Genomic DNA, 21,622 nt, shown 5'->3' with positions numbered 1-21,622 from the left:
ACAATATACCTTAGAATTAATTATTTTTTTATAACAGGGCTCTCTCCTCTATGGAGACAGAAATGCTCTCTCTGCTTTGCAATAAGGACACTAGCCACATGTGGCTATTGAGCACTTAATGTTTCTAATATAAGCGAGGAGCTGAGTTTTTAATTAACATTTAAATAGCCACATGTGGTCAATGACTGTTGTATTGGAAAGCAGTTCCATAAACAAATACGGAGATCACAATCAAGGTACAGTCCGGGTCCCTCAGGTATGATCTTAATTAAGGTGGCCAAGGTGATGGCTTATGGGATGGTAATAGATCTCTTGAAGAACTCTATAGGCCGAAGGAAGTCAAAATCTTCTGATTTTGAGTGGAATAAAAAGTTACACTTTTGGACCAAAGAGCACATTGCAGCCAAGGGAAAGAGTAAATATTTTGGAATGGTGTGACTTTTCAGAAATTGTTTTTCAAATCATGAGAAGATGCATTCCGTAGTGATCCAGACCCTGGACAGTGTTTCCCAGATGAGGACCCCGGCGTCAGCATTCCCAAGGTGCTTATTAGAAATGCAAACTAACGCCCCACCATGGAGGTACCGAATCTTGAGTGTGTGGGGCTCAAGAATCTTCTACAAAGCCCTCCAGGTTTTGCTTACACGTGCTGCTGTAGAACTGGTAGAGTGCTGAACACATGGTTCCTACTATCTAGGAATTTCTGATCAAAGATTTCTAGGATAAAAAAAAAAAAAAGATTTCTAGGATACAAAGGCATTTTTATTCCTCTTCCCCAGCATCTGTCACACTTTCAGGCAGGCACTCACAAGTGCTCAATAAAGGTTTGGTATTAGGATGACTTATCCTCCATTACCCAGAAATAGTGCTATTCCTCTATATTATTCCAGATGAGGAAACCGAAGGGTATAGGCAACAAACAATCTCTAAAACAAAACCCAGATCATGTAACTTCGTGGCTTCCTGCTTCGACGAAGAGCATTTTATTTTAAGATTTATTTATTCATGAGAGAGACACACAGACACAGAGAGGCAGAGACACAGGCCGAGGGAGAAGCAGGCGCCATGCTGGGAGCCCGAAGCGGGACTCGATCCCAGGACTCCAGGATCAGGCCCGGGGCCGAAGGCGGCGCTAAACCGCTGCGCGCCCCCCCCCCCCCCCCGCCCCGGGCCGCCCCGCCCCGCCCCGCCCCGCCCCGAAGGGCATTTTACATTGTGCAGCGCTCCTGCCCGCGTGTGCGCAGTCCTGTCATCCGCTGACCCAAAGGAAAGCAAATATTTTGAATAAAACTTTGTCGTGGTTGGAAGGGAAGAGCGAAACGGTCACGGGCTGGCCGGGGTCTGGAAGGCCGGATAATTTCGGGCAGATGTTCCAAGGCCCGCTGAAGCTCGGTCTTAAAAGCGTTTCCCGGAGGCAGGTGCGCGGGGCCGCCGCCCTCCTGCCTCCCGCAGCACTAGGTGGGACGCACCCCGAACAGTGGCTCGTTTTGCCTCCACCTCAAACGGAACTAGGCGGGCTGTACTTTGGCGCGCTAATCTGGGAGCTCAGGGTGCGCGGCCTCCGCCCGGGGACCCCCAAATCCGGAGGGACCGCGCCCCGCCCCGCCCCGCCGGGTCAAATTCCAGGCGCGGCCCGCCCGGCGTGCGGCGGCCGAGGAATGCGGAAGGGCCGCGGGCACTGCGGCGGGACGCGGGGGGGACGGCGGGCCGGGGGCTGCGCCGCACGCCGGGGGCGACGCAGCGGCGGGTCCCGCCGGCCGCCGCTGGAGCCCGGGCTGTGTTCGTCCGCCCCGGCCGGGCCCCGCGGCCCCGCCCCCCGGCCCGCGCCCTCGGTCCTGAGCGACAACCCCGCCGGCATCCCCCGTCCCGAGTTGGATGCGGCCGCGCCTTCCGGTGCGCTTTCCGGCCCACCTCTCCAGGCAGGAAGTGCCGCCGCCGCCACTGTCGCGCCGCAGCCCAGTCGTCGTCGCCGCCGTCGTCGTCCGTGCGGGCAGCCGGGCTCTGGGGTCGCGCGTCGGTGAGTGGCCCTCGCCCCAGCGCACGACCCCCTGGGGCCGCGCCCTTCCCCCCTTCCAGCCCGGCGCCCGCCGCCGGACCCCGCCCCCGGGGGCAGGGGCGCGGGGCGTGGGGGGGCGGCGGGACCCGTCAGGGTGGGCGAGTGGGCGAGTGGGCGAGTGGGGCGGGCGGGGAGGTCCTGGCGGCGCCCGGCCCGGGCCTGCAAGTGCAGAGGCCGGGTAGCGCCGGGCGGCTGGAGCCGGGCAGGGGAGACGCCCTGCTCGCCGGGCCCCCAGCCGCGGGTAACCGGCCCTGCGTCCTCGGGTGACTTCACCCACCTGGTGCCTGCCGGCGCCTTGCCCTCGCGGGCCCAGGGCCCATGAGGGGTGTTGAGCGGCTGCTCTGTGCGCCCACTCGGTGCTGGGTGCTTCTGTGCACCCCCCCAGGTGCTGGGTGCCTCTATGTCCTCGCACGGTGCGGGTGCCTCTGTGTGTGCCCTCTGCAGGGTGCTGGGTGCCTCTGTGCCCCCCCACACGGTCCTGGGTGCCTCTGTGCCCCCCCCCAGGTGCTGGGTGCCTCTGTGCCCCCCCAGGGTGCTGAGTGCTCTGTGCCCCCGCACGGTGCTGGGTGCCTCTGTGCCCTCTGCAGGGTGCTGAGTGCTCTGTGCCCCCCCCCCCCGCACGGTGCTGAGTGCTCTGTGCCCCCGCACGGTGCTAGGTGCCTCTGTGTCCCCTCAGGGTGCTGGGTGCTCTGTGCGCCCCCCCCCCGCACGGTGCTGAGTGCTCTGTGCCCCCGCACGGTGCTAGGTGCCTCTGTGTCCCCTCAGGGTGCTGGGTGCTCTGTGCCCCCCAACACACTGATGTGTGCCTCTGTGCCCCTGGACACAGCACTGGGTGCTTTAGGTGGGAGTCCGTTGGTGCCTGCGCTTTGCCTTAAATGAAGAGTCCCAGACTGTTAGAGAACCTGTTCCCGAGTACATGGTTGGTACAGGCTAAAATGTAACAATTCCTGTAGGGGTTGTAACTCTGTGTCTTGCATCTTACAAAGATTTAGTTCATTCTTGTTGATTGAAGAAAAGGATGAGTAACAAAAGTCAAGAAAGATTTCCTGGAGAAAGAATCATGACCTCATTGAAGACCTTGGACTCAGCCCTAGGAGGTAGAACTTAAGTATTTCTGGCAGGATCTGTAGTAGGAAGTAATAAGACCAAAAGCTGAAAAGGTGGGAATTGTGTCGTGTGAAAAGGAGACAGTGGGGAGACCAGCCTGCATGGAACAAGAACTAAAATGAAAAATAGTTGGATATAATAAGGTAGGTAGGTAGATAAGTGAGGTGTTTTCATGGATATCTTGAAAACTTGACTGAGAAATAAAAGATTATGTAAGAGGCTTTAGGCCGTCATTTTGGATTCTTTAGAAAGAGAGTAATAGGAAGAAAGGGGGTGTTGAGAGGATTAGTTTGGCAGCCTTTTTTAAAGATGGATTTAGAATGGTCTTTTGGTCAGAGAATTTTTAAATTTTAGAATTTAGAAGAACCTTATAGATTATCTTGTGAAATAGATTACCTGTTTTATAGATTATCTTTCATTTTATAATTGAGGAAACTGAAACCCAGGGAAATGAATTTGCCCAAGGTCACTTGAAGGATTCACATATGCCGTCCATCTTCTCTGAGCATTAGGTGGACCCCACTGGACCTCATAACTAGGTGCACAGATTTTTGTTTGTTCAGGCTCTGTTGAATGAAACGACTTTTATAATATTGATAATATATGATATTCATTTATGCTTTAAAAAGACTGAGTTTTGACAGGATGAACTGAAACTTCTGAAGGACAGCTCAGGCAAGGTTTGTAGGATTAGGAAAGGTAAGAGCCCAAAAATGGGCTGGTTGCCCTCCTCTTCTAGGATTCAAAGACACCAAGTATCTGGGGATGATTTTTGTTGCCAGAATCTTTGATATCTTCCTTATTCTGCATGTTAGCTGTGTGGTGACATTGCTTGGTACCCCCAATATCCATGTGTTCGTGATAGAGAATTTCAGCTGTCTATACAAAGGATACCAGGGGCCAGTGGTACAAGCTTTGGAGCTAGATAGACTTCCTGAGTACAGATCCTGAATTTAAACTACATTTTCTAGCTGTGTGGCTGCAGGCAAATTGTTTGTTCTCTTTGCCCTAATTTTCTCATCTGAAAAATGGGGATAACAGCATCTGTATCATAAATTCTGAGGATAAATATGTTAATATGTAAAATGCTTAGAGCAGCGGCTAGCACATATTTAGCACTCAGTTATTATCTGTTATTACCATTGTCTTCTTCCAGGTACAGAACGGGTTAACTGATAAGTTTTGTTGAGGATCTCTTGGGGAACAGTCCAGTAGAGTTAGTGCCGAACTATGGGTAGACCATAGAGAAAAGATTTATTAGGGGAGTCAGATCCGGGATCTACCTTATATGTGTAATTCTTTTTGCAGTAGGAAGGAAGCATATTATTTGCTTTACTAGTATTTATGGAGCACCTGCTGAATGTAAGGCATTCTACTATACCATACGATCCAAGGTAAAGAGGCTAAATGCCATAAAAATGTATAAGTAAATGGCAGGACAAGAGAACAGTACTGGGCAGTAAAAAAATAATAATAATAAATACACCAGTGATAAATCCAACAAGACATATGAATCTCAGAAATATTATATTGAGTGAAAGAAGTCAAGCCTATAGAATATACGCTGTATAATTCCATTTCTAAGGATGTCAAAGACAAAACTATAATTGATTTAATAAATTTCTGATTTATAGAAATCTGAACAATGGTTGTTTATAGGAGAGGGTCATTGACTTGAAAGGAACTTTCTGGAGTGTTGTTAACATTTAAACTTGATTGGAATGGTGATTACATGGGTGTTCACATTTATAAAAACTCATTTTAAGATCTATACATTTCACCATGTATAAATTTCACTATAATAAAACAAAATGATATGGGAGTTCAGGAGACGGAGAGTTTACTGCCAGCTGTGATGATCATAAAACACATAATTAAAAACTGACAGCATTATAATGTATGTGGTAAATATTAAAAAATGTATGCTATGGGGAAAGCTTAGCTGGTACTGGTACTAAGAAGAAAGCTGTAAAAATTGTGTTTGGCTCTGTAAAAGAAATAATAGATATAATAATTTATAGATCCGATTACATATTTGCCTAAATATGCAGCATAAAAACAATGATATGTCATTAAGTATATGAAGTTAATTTTGTGGACTATTTTAGCTTGATTATATACTAAATTCTCCTTATGATTGCTGTTTTCTGACTTTTGGCTCATGTATACAGTCATTTGATCTTCCTAAGTAGCACTAACATTAGTCTTGATTATAATAATGACCGTGGGGAAAAAAAAATGACCGTGGGAATCCATGAGAAATTTCCAAAAGTTCTGATAGACTGTAGTGAGTGTGAGAATTGAATCAGAAATGACCAAATAAATAAATAAATAAATAAAAGAAATGACCTTAGTTTTTAGCAGAACTGCTCTCTGCTTTTTTGCATTCATTAGGTTAGGCCTCTTCTTGTGCCTTTACTTACAAATTGGACTTGCTAAAGGAGACCCCCTAACCATCCTGCCTCTGGGCCTCTCCACTACCATTCTACTGGAACTTGGCTAAAACTCAGACTCTTCATCATCCCTTGCTCACAAAACCAGCCCCTCTTCCCTCCCCAGTTACATCATTTTTGAGAAGTAACTTTATGCTCCTGGTTTTCCTTTTTCTTATTTTTAAGATTTTATTTATTCATGACAGACACAGGGAGAGAGAGGCAGAGACACAGGCAGAGGGAGAATCAGGCCCCATGCAGGGAGCCCGATGCAGGACTCCATCCCGGGACTCCAGGATCACACCCTGGGTTGAAGGCAGGAGTTAAACTGCTGAGCCACCCAGGGATCCCTGCTCTTGGTTTTTTTTTTTTTTTCTTTTCTTTTCTTTTCTTTTCCTTTTCCTTTTCCTTTTCTTTTTTTCTTTTCTTTTCTTTCTTTTCTTTTTTTTTTTCTACCCAGTACTGAAGAAAAGCACAATACTTCAAGAAGAGAGCTTTGAGAAAAAAACCCTAATTAGGAAGCAAGAAGAACTAGCAAATCAGCATAGGAATCAGAAGAACAGGGTAGTGTTGATGGGAATGTTGAGGAAGTGGTGACTCTGTTGTAGGTAAAAGAGATAGCCACAGAAGGAGTGCCTGACTGGCCCAGTTAGAACATGTGACTCTTGATCTCAGGAGATGTGAGTTTGAGCAACCATGTTGCGGGTAGAGATTACTTAAATACCCTTTTAAAAAGTAATTAAATGGTTTTATGAGTAACTGTGCGTTAACACTTAAAAATCTAGATGAAATGGTTAAATTACTAGAAAAATACTTTTTAAATGGCAAAAATAAGGGGTTCCTGGTTTGGCTCAGTTGGTAGAGCATGCAACTCTTGATCTCAGAATTGTAGGTGTGAGCCCCACACGGGGTGTAAAAGATTACTTTAAAAAATAAAATAATAAAATCCTTTTTAAAAGGAAGAAAGAGGAACCCACAGAACTTGGAGAAATTGAACGGAAGGAATTAAAATTTTCTGACCTGGAATCAAAAATTTCCTGTCTAGGGATGAGCACTGGGTGTTTTTCTGTATGTTGGTAAATTGAACACCAATAAAAATTAATTAAAAAAAAAATAAAAAAAAAATAAAACATATTTGCAAAAACTCTACAATAAACATCAAAAAAAAAAATTTTCCTGTCTAATACAAACTTGACTGTGGCCATAATTCTGAAATAAAGGCACTGCCCTATTTTAATATTAAAGAGGCCAAGGAAACAGTGGCTTTACTAGTTTTCTAGTACTATATAACCAATTACCCCAAACTTAGCACCTTAAAAAAACAATCAACAGTTTCTGAGGGTTAGGAATTGCAAGGCAGTTTAGTCAGTGGTTCTGAGTCTCATGAGGTTGCGTCCAGGTGTCAGCTAGGTTTGCAGTCATTTGAAGGAAGATCCACCTCCAAGTTGGCTGACTCCTATGGCTGGCAAGGCTCTAGGCAGCTTGATGTTGGCTCTAGGCAGGAGGCCTCAGTTTATTGCCACATGGACCTTTCCATAGGGCTGTCGAGGGCCCTTGTGACCTGGTGCTGGCTTCCCCTAGATTGAGTGGTCTGAGGGAGAGCAAGGCAGAAGCTGCAATGTCTTTTACAAGGTCACACACTATCATTTTTGCAGTATCCTATTGGTTATGAAGAGTAGCAGAATATGACACTCCAAAATACACTACTTTGGCATAAAGATTATTTTAAGCTGAAGGCAGTTGAAGCTGACACAAGAAAAGCACTCTGTCCTCCTCCTATTTGCACAAAAGCAGGACATAAATTTATAAAGGTGTCCTTCCTCCCCTCCCTACCAGGAAGAACAAAGATTACTCTCTGGAGACAACTTTGCGACTCTTATCAGTGGTGAAAGCCCTAACTTCAGTCTACATGACAAGCCTTACCCTGTTTACTGTGTAACTTGCGGAACTAGCCTCTTCCCCTCACACATACCTTCCTTTTGGCTTTACCTGGAGATGATATTTAAGCTGAGTTCTAAGTTACCTTTCTGAGTTGGCTGTTCCTGGATATTTCCCATGTATACATGTTAATAAACTTCTGTTTTTCTTTTGTGAATCTATAATTATATCAGCCAAGAACTCAGAAAGGTAGAAGGAAAATTATTTTACCTTTCTCCACAGGTCAACCCTGTTCACTGTTGAAGGGGATTGCACAAGGGCATGGGAAATGTTGAGAGCCATCCTGGAGTTTGGCTACCACTGTAGCCAAGGAACAAGTTCAGATGCTCTCAGAGGCCAGGCAGTCACATAAACAAATTCCAACTGTGACAGGAAGCTGTAGGGAGCAATGGGAATTGCACACTGAATACTCATTATCGACAGGAACTTGGGAGTGCTGGTCAAGTGATTCCTTATCATAACAGTTTTTCAAGATGTCTGAAATTTGTTCTTATTAAAGTAACTTCAGTTTTTTAAAATGTGGCAAACTAATTCTGTTACTTTTAAAGGCTTTTTAAAAGGTCATCCTTGGGAGAATTAAATGAACCTTCCGGCAGACTGCATATAGTTTTGTAGTTGCCAGTTTGTGACTTCTGATCTACTTCTTTTATAGATGAGAAAAATGAGGCCCAGGAAAGCTAAAATGACCAAAGGTCATGTAATTTGTGAATGACAGAACTGGAGCTAGTATCCAGATCTCTAGATTAAAACATAATAATGGTCTCCACTGAAACATAATGACCAAATTTTAAAAACTGAAGGGAACTCAGTGAATAAATAGTGCTTTCTAAATTGTTAACTCATTTGTTCTCAATCCTCATGCATGGAATCACCTGTGGCACTTTTTAAAGCAGAAGTTCCTGAGCCCTACCCATTATTCAGTTTCAGTTACACCAGACTAGGACTTAGGCATCAGTTTTTTTCTTTTTTTTTTTTTTAACTTCCAAGGTGATTCTAATGTGCAGCCAAGATTGAAACCAGAAGGTTAACTGCTGTGAGAGACATGTTTACTTGCCATATGGTGACAGCAACTGACTGACTTAAGATACTTAAAGGAAGAAACCTCAAAGGAATGTGAGTCCTAGGGAGCTGATGGACTGTGCCCCATAAAAGCCAATAAAGTCATATAGGCTGGATGGAGTTCACAAGCAGTTTCTGCTTATTAGTGATTATTGTGCCCTTGTTTTGATTTACACATCAGTATTATAGGTATTCTGTAGACATGTGGATTTATTATCTAAATATGTTGACACCACAACCAGTATTCCCATATCTCTGTCCTTCTTATAGCTCTGTATAACAGTACATACAACCTTTAGTTCACTCTATATGAAAAATTTACAAAAATAATGAAATAAAAACTTTGAAGAGAAAATGAGAAGCTTTTACTGCTGTTCAGTGTTCTTCATTACATTAAATACTGGTTTATATGAATTTTCTTAATTACAGTTTAAGAGTGGGGCTTGATGGTTGTTTTCGCTTTAACATGTATATGTTAAAACGTTAATTTGGCAGTGTTAGATAAAGGTTTCAAGCCTTTATGATGTCAACCCAAGGCCATGATTGGTAGGAAATACTGTCACCTAATTAAAGAAACCTACGTTATACTGTCCATTCCACTATGCAATTCTATTCATTGCACTGGAAACATTGGTTTCCCCAGTATAGTCTGAATTTATTTGAAAACTCAAGATTATGGGAGACAAACCAAGAGAAACTCAACCATTGGAAACAAACTGAAGGTTGTTGGAGGGGAGAGAGGTGGAGGATGGAGTAACCGGGTGATGGGCAATAAGGAGGGCACATGATTTAATGAGCACTGGGTGTTAACATGCAACAGATGAATCACCGAACTCTACCTCTGAAACTAATAATATACTATATGTTAATTAATTGAATGTAAATAAATTTAAAAAAAAAAAGAAAACTTGAGGATTTGAATTCAGAGGAAAGTTGCTACTCAGAAATCAGTATTGGGGATGGGAGGTGCCTGGGTTGCTCATTCAGTTAAGCATTTATCTCTTAATTTTGTCTCAGGTCATGATCTCAGGGTTGTGGGATCGAACCCTATGTGGGGCTCCCTGCTAAACGAGGGGAATATGTTTGAGGTTCTCTCTCTCCCTCTATCGCTGCCCCTCTCTCCACTCTCTTTTGCACACATGTGTGTGCTATCTCTCAAATAAAATTTTAAGGAAAAAAAAGAGTCAGTGTTGGATTACATTGGTAGTATTGAAAGTTTTTTAAAAAAAACTTTTGTGGTAAAATAACTAGAAGAACATTTAATACAAAATGAAAAATATAAAAGTAGAAATAACCTTTAATAAATGGGATTGAACCCCAGCTCTACTCTTAGGTGACCTTGGGGAAGTTATTTAATAGCTTCGATCTTCAGTTTCTTCATTTATAAAGCAGGTATGTTAAGTTTAATGCACATAATGTGCCTAGCACGAGTCACTCAGTAAATGGTAGTGGAGCCATAAATTGAATAGACCTTTAATTTTCTCTCTGGCGTCAACGCATTTTGGGATGGAAAAATAGCAAGAACAGAAGTATGTAAGATAAACTGCATGGTGCCATGGACACATACAAGCAGTTTGGTGTTGCTAAAGGAAGAGTACAAAGCAAAGAATGGCTAGAGATAAGGCTGGAAAGATCAATGTAAAGTATGGAAAGGAGGACTCTGTATACCATGCTTAAGAACTTTTTTTTGGTTTTTTTTTAGGATTTTATTATTTATTCATGAGAGACACAGAAAGAGAGACAGAGACACAGGCAGACGGAGGAGAAGCAGGCTCCATGCAAGGAGCCCGATGTGGGACTCCATCCTGGGAATCTGGGATCACTCCCTGAGCCAAAGACACGCTCAACTGCTGAGCCACCGAAGTGTCCCACATGCTTAAGACCTTGTACTCTCTGTCCTATAGGAAGTGGGAGCCAAAGATTTTTAAGGGAAAGATAAGGTCATATTCATGTGTTAGACACCACTAGCTGGAACATACAGTTTAGAGGGATGGAGAAGCAAGAAGATAGGTTAGTTGGCCATAGAAATATTCTATGCAGAAATAATGAAGGCCTACGTAAGGATGGTGGGAGAAGAATGAGGAAGATGAGCAAATCTGAGAAATATTTAAGAGGCAGAGCTTGATTCATCCGGAAGAGGGATGAGTTGGGGATGACTCGTAGGTTTCTGGCTTAGTGAAGACAGAAAAGTAAGAAAATTTAGAAATGGGAATGAATTCAGTTTTCGGTACACTGATTATGAGTGTCTGTGGAGTGTCGAAATGGGTGCCTTTCACAAGCAAGTGGAAGTTAGAATCAGGAGCCCAATGGAAAGTTCAGACCTAGAGATACAGACTTGGGAGTCATCAGTGTTGTCACACCAGTGATAGTTGATGAGATCATCCATGGAAAGCAGAATGGGAAGAATTTTAATAAGCCATGGACCGCTAGAATATTGGGAAACATGAATATTTAGGTGAGTGGAGAAGATAAAAACCTAACAAAATGGAGGAGGACCAATCATAAAAATAGAACTGAGATAAGAGTAAATTGGTATTACCAAGTCAAATGAAGCATTTTACATAAACCAACCTTCCAATATCACTTTTAGGCGTCTCCCTTGTTAGAGTGGAAGGTCTTCAAGGTTGGGAACCTTGTACTGTCTTCCCATTTTGGACAGTTCATTTCTACTATTACTGTACACCAAGGCCAAGAGTTGTTGAGGCTCCAAAGAAAAGAGGAATAAAATGATGTCAAATACAACAGAGTAATCCAAGGAGTTCGACTGGATTTGGCAGTTTGAAAGCAGTTGCAGTAGAGGGATAAAAGCCAGATTGTGGTGGGTTGAAAGTGAGTAGGAAGTGAGAAAGAAGAGGAAGCCAAGATATTTATCTCAGAAAGAAAGGAAAAAGAGAATGGTAGTTTCTTTGGGGGGTAGAGTTCTTTTCAGAACAACTTTGCCTCACTTTTCAGCTGATAATTTATCAGCTGATATTTTATGTGTATGTGTATAGTGTTTAGGTACCATGTGCATATATAAATGTGTACAGTTTTAAAATAAAGCACAGGGGGAAAAAACATTTAAAAAATAATTTTTTACAGAAATTTATTTGAGGGATGCCTGGGTGGCTAAGCAGTTGAGCGCCTGCCTTCAGCTTAGGGCAAGATCCTGGAGTCTGGGGATCGAGTCCACATTGGGCTCCCTGTGAGGAGCCTGCTTCTGCCTCTGCCTGTGTCTCTACTTCTCTCTCTCTCTCTCTCATGAATAAATAAATAAATAAAATATTTTTTAAAAATTTATTTGAGAGAGAAAGCATGAGCAGAGGGGGAGAAGCAGACTCCTCACTGAGCAGGGAGCCTGATGCAAGGTTCAATCCCAGGACCTCAAGATCATGACTTGAGCCGAAGGCAGACACTTAACCAACTAAGCCATGCAGGTGCTGGGAAAAAAAACTTTTTTAGAAGAAATTATGGTGTTAATACATTGAGCTTATTACTGCTCTGTGCCCTATTTTGATTAGGGCCATTTAGTGAATTGCTCATCTTTCACCTTCCTTCCGTGTTACCTTACTCGCCGGGGTCAGACTTGCCTTACCATCTAATGGAATTTCTAGCCTTATTGGTTACCTCCCTCATTCTTTCTCACAGGTGTTGCCGTAATAAAAATCTTTGCATGTTTAATCCCATCTTGGCATCAGCTTCTTGGAGAATTGCAGAAACGTTTAAGTATAATATACTTTTGGGTTAGATGTGGGATTAGCATGACACAATAATTATTTTTTAAGAATAAAAATTTACTGGGCAGCCCCAGTGGCGCAGCGGTTTGGCGCCACCCACAACCTGGGGTGTGATCCTGGAGACCCTGGATCGAGTCCCACATCGGGCTCCCTGCGTGGAGCCTGCTTCTCCCTCTGCCTGTGTCTCTGCCTCTCTCTCTCTGTCTCGCTCTATGAATAAATAAATAAAATCTTTAAAAAAAAAAAAGAGAGAGAATAAAAATTTACTCTGGGAAGTTTTTCTAAATGACTATTGCACAATTCACAGATATTGAGAGAACTAATTCTTATCTTCAGATTTACTATCTTTTGTACGTATTCTATCTTGAAGAAGTAGAATCATAGAATTTTTAGCATGAAAGAATTTTAGTCCAACTGTTTTGGAATAGGAACAATTAAAGCTTAGACAAGTGCCTTGCTGGTGGGCCATATTCTGTCTCTGATTTAACCTTCAATATAACTAAGCTCAAATAAGCTAAGTTACAGGACAGAAGGGAAAATTAACATTTATGTGGGATAGAGAAGGAGTTGGAATGTTTGAGTACGAACTCAAAGGCTGGTGTACTTCAAACCTGTACCACTAAGCCAAGCTTCAGTAGACCCAGTGGGATATTTTTTTGGATTGAAGAAAGAAATAAACAACGTAGATTAAAAGTCCAAGGCTAGGGGTACCTGGCTAGCTCAGTCGATCAAGTATGCAACTCTTGATCTCAGGGTTGTGAGTTTGAGCTCCAAGGAGGGTGTAGAGTTTACTGTAAAATAAAGTTCAAGACTAAAAGTCCTAGAAACTTGGTACAGAATTGCTTTGGTCAGCCACTGCCCCAGCTAATCTTCTGCTTTCATACTATGGGGCTGCACAGTTAGAAAACAGTCCCCAAAATTGCCCTCATTTCTTATACTAATCGTAAATTTGGGTCCCCAAGACAACCCTCAGGTTTGATAATTTTGCTAGAATTCTCAGAATCCTTGAAAGCTGTTACACCCTTAGTTATGGTTTGTTGCAATACAAGGATTCAGATTAAAATCAGCCAAAGGAAGAGATATACAGTACAGAGTCCAAGAGGGTTCCAAATCAGAGCTGTCAGTTGTCCTCCCATGGACAGGGTTGACTCCTCCTGGCAAAGAGGTGTGACAATATGCATGGAGTATTGCCAACTAGGAAAGCTCACTTGATCCTTGATATCCATAGTTTTTATTGGCGCTCCATCACGTAGATACTGTCAGGTGCTCTGTGGCTGACCTCAGTCTCCAGCCCCTTGAGAGGTCAAACTGATAACACATGACCCATTACCTCCACAATAAATTACACTGTTAGATTGTCTGATGTGACTCAAGACTCCAGATATCAGGCAGGATATTCCACAGGCTTAGAGATTACCTCCCAGAAGCACAGGGACAAAGGCCAAGCCTCTCTTTGGGCAATATTGTTTATTTCATAGGGCCATTGATTGTATACTTTAACCTAGATAATACCTATCTCATAGGGCAATTGTGAAGATTGAATAAGACATTGGATGGAAAAATTGCTCTGGTCTCTGGATTTTCTAAGGTAGTATGTATGATAGAGCTGAGATTGGAACTCAGGACTTTCTAATTCCACAGCTGATAGTATTTTTGTGTTGTGTTTGATTATTTAAAACTGCAAATAAAAATGGAATGAAATATGTTCATTCTATAAGACACTTTTTTTTTTTTTTTAAGTAGGCTCTATGCCCAGTGTGGAGCCCAACGTGGAGCTTGAATTCAACCTGAGATCAAGATCTGAGCTGAGATCAAGAGTAGGACATGTAACTGACTGAGACACCCAGGCACCCCGTATTTGACATCTGAATTATTGGTGGCTTTCAGTAGAGTATTAGAGGCTGTCACCAAAGACATACTATAGAGAATTGAGAAGTGATTGGAAAGAAGAGAAAATGGAGACAGTTGAGTATCAGATTGCTAGTCTAAAAGTTTTGTCAAAGGAAAGAGGAAATGAGGATGAAGCTACAAAGGATGCAAGATTAAAGAGTAGGTTTGGGGAAAAAAAAAAAGAGTAGGTTTGGGGTTCCTGGCTGGCTCCGTTGGTAGAGCATGTGACTCTTGATCTCAGGGTCCTGAGTTCAAGCCCCATGTGAGTTCGAGCCCCATGTTGGGCATAAAGATCCTTTTAATGGTTACAATAATTTTGTTAAGATGAGAGCCTTTTGAATATGTAAACATGTATTATACAGTGACTATACTAGTCTCAGCGAATGGTCCCTCACTTAAGTCTCACTTACGTTGAAGTAGAGACTGTTTTGCTGTGAAACAAGATTGCATGAGCTTTTCTGGTTTTCACATTGTATTTTGAAAATCTAAGGCTCAGAGAGGTTATGTAATATTGGTAATAAATTGGAGTAAAAAGAATGCCTATTGCATTGGACTGTTAGGATCTATTGGGATGATCCTTGTAAAAAAGTATGGTGAAGTGTCAACTTTGGAGCTTTTCTCTTGGGAAACTCCAAACCCTCATAATAGTGCTTGGCACATAGTCAACTACTCAGTAAGTGCTAGCTATTGATACAGATTTTTCAGTTAACTTCTACTTAATAAAAATGGGTTTCATGAAATTTGGAGGCAAGCTATATAATAATTTCTATTCTGTTTCTTAAAATTTTCAAAACTACTTTTTTCCTAGCCATTTAATTATAACATTGTAAATAAAGTTTAAATGTATATTTATTAAAAAAAAAATGTATATTTATTCCTATACAATTGAAGTAATAATTCTACATTAAGATATTTTTGCTCACTAACTTTAGGTGTTACAGGTTCTTTTTGTTTGTTTGTTTTATGCATTCTTTATTTATGTTTTTTCTTTTTAGCTCTAGAATTAAACAGCCACCATGTCGAGCAAAAAGGCAAAGACCAAGACCACCAAGAAGCGCCCCCAGCGCGCAACATCCAATGTATTTGCTATGTTTGACCAGTCACAGATTCAGGAGTTCAAAGAGGCCTTCAACATGATTGATCAGAACAGAGATGGTTTCATTGACAAGGAAGATTTGCATGATATGCTTGCTTCTCTAGGTAGGCTTTTATATTCTGAATATGCCCACTTCCCAAAAATAATAATTCAGTGTTGTATGAATTGTTTTTTGTGATGTGTAGGATTTCCTTATCTCAAAGGCCTTTTGAGAGCTGTCTGGGTGAGAAGGGCTGTATTGGGGTTGGCCAGTCATAAGAGGATTTTATTTATAATTTTTTTTATAATTAAGATAAAAGAAAATATAAAGATACAAGATTTAAAGCAAACAAACTATGCTTTGTCATTTTGGTATACGGGTGTTAATTTATTATTCCTTTTAGGATTTTGTTGTTTATTGTGATTTTAAAAGGATGAGAGGGAACGTCTTTCATGTTCCATCCCAAGTCAGCAGTGACTTACAGTTGGGAATGGCAAGCCTAAGAGTCCTCTGTAGATTGGGCAGAGAAGGTGTGCAGGTCAGGGAGGGCCTAAAGTTAGGCTCTATACTCTGGAGTTTTCTTGTGCTTGACTATTAGGCAGAAAGGACAGTTCAAGGGCCAGAGAGCAAAGAGAGAGGTTGTTATTCTTTTCCTCTTAGTAACCAGGACACAAATTTGTTCCTATATTTGCTTTTTTTCTAACATAATATTTTGAAATTTTTTAAGCCTGCAAAAAGTTGAAAGAACTGCATGATAAAAGAAAAAAAAAAGAACTGTATGATAAACATGCATACATCTGTTACCTAGATGACCTAGATGTACCAGTTAACATTTTGCAACATTTTCTTTATTCAGAGTGAGAATAGAATCAGGATACCAAGCTAAGTTACTGACTTGGAAGTAGGTTGGATCCCAGTGTTTTTCATGCTCAGAATAGCTAAGTGTATTCTTTTGAGCGGGTCACTACTGAAAAAGGCCTGGAGGAAAACTGAAGGACTTAGTTGTATTACAAAGATTGAACATTCAAGCCTGTGCCTTGCTCATAATAGATGCTTAATTAATTTTTGTTAGGTGAATGAGGGATGGTAGAGTAAGAGGCTGACTTTGGGTCCTTCCATTTTGGGGATCCTCGCAAATGCCTAGATTAAGAGGAACCCTTTGTTACTCCAGAAATGAGCTCTCAATTCTAAACCAACCTAATAGTTTTAGCCTAATTGACCAACTTATTAAATAAATTTTTGAAGCATACCAATTCATGGGCAACTTTGCCACAATGGAAAATACAGATATTTCAATTTTTTAAGCAACTGGCATTGAAATGCCTTAATGGACCTTTAACATTAACATTCAAGTTGCAAAAATGTGTCATTGCCTGGTTCATGGTTTCAGGTGCTTGTTTTTTTTTTTTGTTTGTTTTGTTTTGTTTTTGTTTTTGTTTTTTTTTTTAACAAGATTTTATTTATTTATTTGAGAAAAAGTGAGAGAGAAAGAACATGAGCTGGGGGGGGGGGGGTGCAGAAGGAGAGGGAGAAACAGGCCCTCTCCCTGAATAGTACTTGATCCCAGGACCCTGAGATCATGATCTGAGCCAAAAGCAGATGCTTAATCAACTCAGCCACCCAGGTGCCCCTCAGGTGCTTGTTTTTAATGAAAAATAGTGAAGGAAAAATTGTAGAAAGTACCAATGAATGAAAAATATTTAACCTAAGCCCACAATATATTTTTATAATGATATATCAAAGATTTTTTACATTGTCAAAAATTGTCTTTTAAGAATGTTCTTATACAGAAAATAAAAAGAATGTTCTTAATGCAACTAAATTGAAAAAATGGTTCCATGTGGTGATGATGTAACTTAAAAATATGCTGGGGAGCATAACAGTAACCAAATAATTGTGTATTGAAATTAGTTCTTTGTCCTTAAATGTTAAAATGTGAAATCTTGTAGGGAAGAATCCAACCGATGCGTACCTTGAGGCCATGATGAATGAGGCTCCAGGGCCCATTAATTTCACCATGTTCCTCACGATGTTTGGTGAGAAGTTAAACGGCACAGATCCGGAAGATGTCATCAGAAATGCTTTTGCTTGCTTTGATGAAGAAGCAACTGGTGAGTACTCTTTGTTTGTGCATGCCCACCCTCATTCCAGACTATATGAAACACTTTTTAGGAAATGAAAAAAGGTGAGTAACATGGAACTTGTTTTAAAAAATGAATATCATTTATAATAGGATTATATGACCAAGAATGGGGAGTCCACAGGTATGTGGGTCAAAAAGCTACCCAGTGTGTGGTATTAATCTTTGAATTTGGTTCGGAGCTTCCTGAAAGCCAAATAGAGAATTGTCTGTGAAATAGAATTTCTTAAACAATGAAAACTACTTCTTCAAGAGACTATAAAACTCACCAAAAAGTAAAATTAACTAACTTGAACAGTTAAGAAATTTTTTTCTCTCATTTTGAAGAGTATAAAGCCTAGCTGTTCACATCTCTTACTTCTTTCATTTCCCCTTTTCTTCTCCGTTAACCCTCTCCTCAGCCACCTGCACACTTACTCAGATAAACTCCCTCCTTCCTGCTTCCCGTCTCCACCTGTTACAACCTCACTGTCCCTCCTGCACTTTTGGTCTGTTTTTCTGGGCAGCTGCCTTTTTGTTTTTCTTTACATCTCTGAAATACAGAGGGCTTTTTTTCCCTCTAGAAAACACTTTCTTCAAATTAATTTCATAAGCATTATAATCTAATAACTGGTCTTTTAAAATGAAAGAACTCTAAGGGCGTCTGAGTGGCTCAGTTGGTTAAGCGTCCAACTCTTGGTTTCAGCTCAGGTCACTATCTCAGAGTCATGAGATGGAGCCCACTTGGTGCAGAGTCTACTTGAGATTGACTCTCTCTACCTCTGCCCCTCCTCTACTCACAGAATCTCCCTCCAAAGTAAATAAAATCTTTTAAAAAAACTCTCTAAAATGAAAGAACTCTAAAATAGGCAAACAATGATATAGTTACAAATTGCCTTAGTTCACTAATTTATTTTGTTCACATAAATGTGCATATTCTGAAATATTTTCTAACACTGACCTAGTTTAGAAATGAATCATTAGGGGTGCCTGGGTGGCTCAGCAGTTGAGTATCTGCCTTTAGCTCCGGGTGTGATCCCAGATCCAGGGATTGAGTCCCACATCAGGCTCACTGTGAGGAGCCTGCTTCTCTCTCTCTCTCTCATGAATAAATAAAATCTTAAAAAAAAAAAAAAAAAAAGGAAGAAATCATTAAAGTGCCAGGAAGTGTTCATGACTCTTCTCTCTCTACTGCCTTCCAGGCACCATCCAGGAAGATTACCTGAGAGAGCTGCTGACAACCATGGGAGACCGGTTTACAGATGAGGAGGTGGATGAGCTGTACAGGGAAGCACCTATCGACAAGAAGGGGAATTTCAATTACATTGAGTTCACGCGCATCCTTAAACACGGAGCAAAAGACAAAGATGATTGAAAGAACTTTAGCTAAAACTTCCAGTTGCTTTGTCTTTGTTTTAATTCTCAGACACTTTCCCCCACCCTCATAGACCTGTTGCATGCAACTTAGTTTCACAGCTTGGCCTCTTTTTTTTTATCTATTTATTCTAGATCTTTCTGCCACTTAGCACTTGTATAATCAGACTGCAAATGGAGTTGAGGTTGTAAATTGTGCTGAAAAAGAGATTGAGAATAAAAATCAACAAATGTGAAAGCCCAGGAAAATATATCCGGTATTTCTGGTTTTGCTGGATTTTTACATTTTTATAATAATAAAAACACTATTTTGAAATAAAGATTATGCTGAGTCAAATGGAATATAATGGAAAGTTAAACAAGTAAGTGGTAGTTGGGGGTAGTGTTTTTTTGTTTGTTTTTTTTTTTTTCAGATTTCCAACTTCACATAATTCAAATTTCATGGTAAAGCTGATTTTTCACTGATGTGGGACCATGTTCTTCAGAACTTCTAAGTACAAAATAACATTATTATGCAGTCAGAACTACTTATTGCCTTTAGGTTTTTTTCATGCTTTTCGTAAGTCAGATGCTTAAACTATTGGATGATAAATATATTTCTGAGAAAACATTTAACATTTTATGGATCTTAGAGCCTAAGAAGATGAGGCAAAATTCTGAAGAATAGTTTTACTAACATTTACTATGTGTAAAGCATTGCACATAGGTGATTTTTTTCACTGAATCTTCCAACAACCTTGTGAGATACATTTTTATTAGCTCTGTTTCAAGTGGGGGAACTGAGCTCTGCAGAGTGGAGTGATTGATCAGTCACTAGAGTAAGTCAGAGGTGGGATTCCAACGTGGGGCACCTCACTCCAGAGCTTATATTCCTGGAAACCCCATGCACTCTCTGAAAAGCCCCAAATGCCTAAAAGGTCAAGACATTTCTGTTACATTCTAACAGTTTTATAGTCATTGAAATTTAATAATTTGTGGAAATTGATTTTTTGAGGAGAATTTCAGAAAAACTCTCCCGTTAAAAAAAATAGAAGACAAAGGATTTTAAGCAATCATGTTTGAAGATAGTTCATGTAGACTATAGGCAAGGCCTGAAAAACACAAGGCTGCCACAGAGCTCATTTAAAATCCTCAAGGCCAAGCAATATGAGAAATAGGAGAGAAAAACCTAAAAAAGGGAAAAAAAATCTTAAATTTTCCCAGTCTTGTTCAGCATCTATTTCCTCTCTTAAGCTATTGATGTTTTATCTGCTTAAAATCAACCCATTTCCATATGATTTAATGTTGGAGCCTTAGAGCATGGTGTGGTAGGCATATCCTGGTCATTTATTGCCACATAATTTTTCTGGGCTTCCATTTCATCATCTTTAAAATGAGAGAGCAGTTCCACTGTCTAGTACGTGCTCCAAACTTCTGAGAAATTTCAGCTTTATTATCTAATCCTCACAGCACTCACGGGGTAGGTAAGACAGGTGTCATTCCTGCCTTTTTAATGAGAGCTGAAGTTTAGAAAAGCTGAAGCACCTGTCCGAGCTTAAAGTCACCATGCAGTGTCAAACCAGGTGGAGAATCACTATATGTTTGAGAGAAGGTGATACCTCCTGCGATAATCTTGATTGTCATTAAACCAATTATTTATCAGTCACTTGTTATGTGCCAGGCACTGTTGCAAGTGTTGGGGGTAACTGAGAGGAAGGACAGACAAAAATGCTGCCCTCCTGGAGCTCACATTCTCTGGTGAGAGGCAGGATCCATAAGCCATATCATATAACTACTGTGGGATGAAGAACAGAGCAAGTGCGGCAGAGGACCTTTGAGACGTGACATTAAGCAGAGATCTGTGTGACAAGAAGAGGTCCCTGGATTCTCACTTAAAAGGCTCCTTTCAGGGCTGTGGTGGGAGCACTGGGAGAGCATAGGAGAAGGACATAAGGATGGTATTTGCTGCTTAAAAGTGTGGAATCATAGGGCTTTGGGAAGGAAGAAAGGTGAGTTAGGTTTTTGGAAACTTAACCTTGCCATTGTGTACAGAAAGGAGAGGCAAGATTAGAAGCAAGAAGGCTTCCAGTTAGGAGACTCTCACTGTCATCCAGGTAAGACACAAGGGTGGCTTGGACTCCAGAAATAGAGGAGGTAGCTATAAAATGCCTCTCCTTGTCTATTTCCTCTGCTCCAACCTTCCCTTGCTGCTCTCTGGCATCATTCCATCTCCATCATTTTGATTTATTCTGTTGTTCTGCTTAAGGGCAGATGTGAAGGATTGGAAGGGAAGTTTTCAAGATTATAAAAAATTCAGTTGTTTTTTAATGTCTTATGTTGACTTGCCCTATCCCATTCTGTTTTTGTCTATAGTATCTAAGGAGAGTTGTGGAATCTAGTACTATAAGGCACCTGCGTTAGGACCTTGTTCCTTTCTAGTGTTCAATAAATATTGGTGATGGTGGTGAAAACACTAGTAGCTTTCTTTTTCTTGAGAACCATACAGGGATGATCTCTTAAGTTGACAATTGATCTTTTGGCTATCACACTGGATGTGTATGTATGTGTGTAATCACATCGTGAAAGCTATACTAAGTATTTACTGTGTATTAAGCATGTTACCCTACTGCCCTTGGTGATAGATATTTTTATTACATCTGTTCTACAGATGAAGCACTGAGGGACAGAGAAGTAACAAGGTTATACAACTAGTGGGCAATGGGACTGTAATTTGAGTCCAGCTAGTCTAGCTCCAGAACCTGCTCTCTTAGGAAAATGGTTAGTTTCTTAGCATCATAAAGAAGTTCCAAAATTCTAGGAGGTGGATAATATAGTCATTGTTAATCCATTTTACAGGTGAGAATACGGAGTTACAG

General features: G+C 41.2%; 1 protein-coding gene across 3 annotated transcripts; it reads left to right on the top strand.

The window, feature by feature from the left end:
* Positions 1-1,236: 1,236 nt before the first annotated feature.
* On the top strand, positions 1,237-21,217 carry LOC112925265 (myosin regulatory light chain 12B). Of its 3 annotated transcripts, none has more exons than XM_072735023.1 (4): positions 1,237-1,418; positions 15,200-15,398; positions 17,224-17,385; positions 18,596-21,217. In XM_072735023.1, exons 2-4 carry the CDS (start codon positions 15,215-15,217, stop codon positions 18,766-18,768), a joined length of 519 nt encoding a protein of 172 aa, XP_072591124.1. In that variant the 5' UTR covers positions 1,237-1,418; positions 15,200-15,214; the 3' UTR covers positions 18,769-21,217. The 3 variants fall into 3 exon arrangements, with proteins under 3 accessions (XP_072591124.1, XP_072591123.1, XP_072591122.1); XM_072735022.1 differs by lacking the exon at positions 1,237-1,418 and adding an exon at positions 1,773-2,017; XM_072735021.1 differs by lacking the exon at positions 1,237-1,418 and adding an exon at positions 1,778-2,017 and having other exon boundaries at positions 15,194-15,398.
* The last annotated feature ends 405 nt before the right edge of the window (positions 21,218-21,622 follow it).

Source organism: Vulpes vulpes, chromosome 13, assembly GCF_048418805.1.
Source record: "Vulpes vulpes isolate BD-2025 chromosome 13, VulVul3, whole genome shotgun sequence".
Taxonomy (NCBI): domain Eukaryota; kingdom Metazoa; phylum Chordata; class Mammalia; order Carnivora; family Canidae; genus Vulpes; species Vulpes vulpes.
This window is presented reverse-complemented; position numbering and strand designations above follow the sequence as displayed.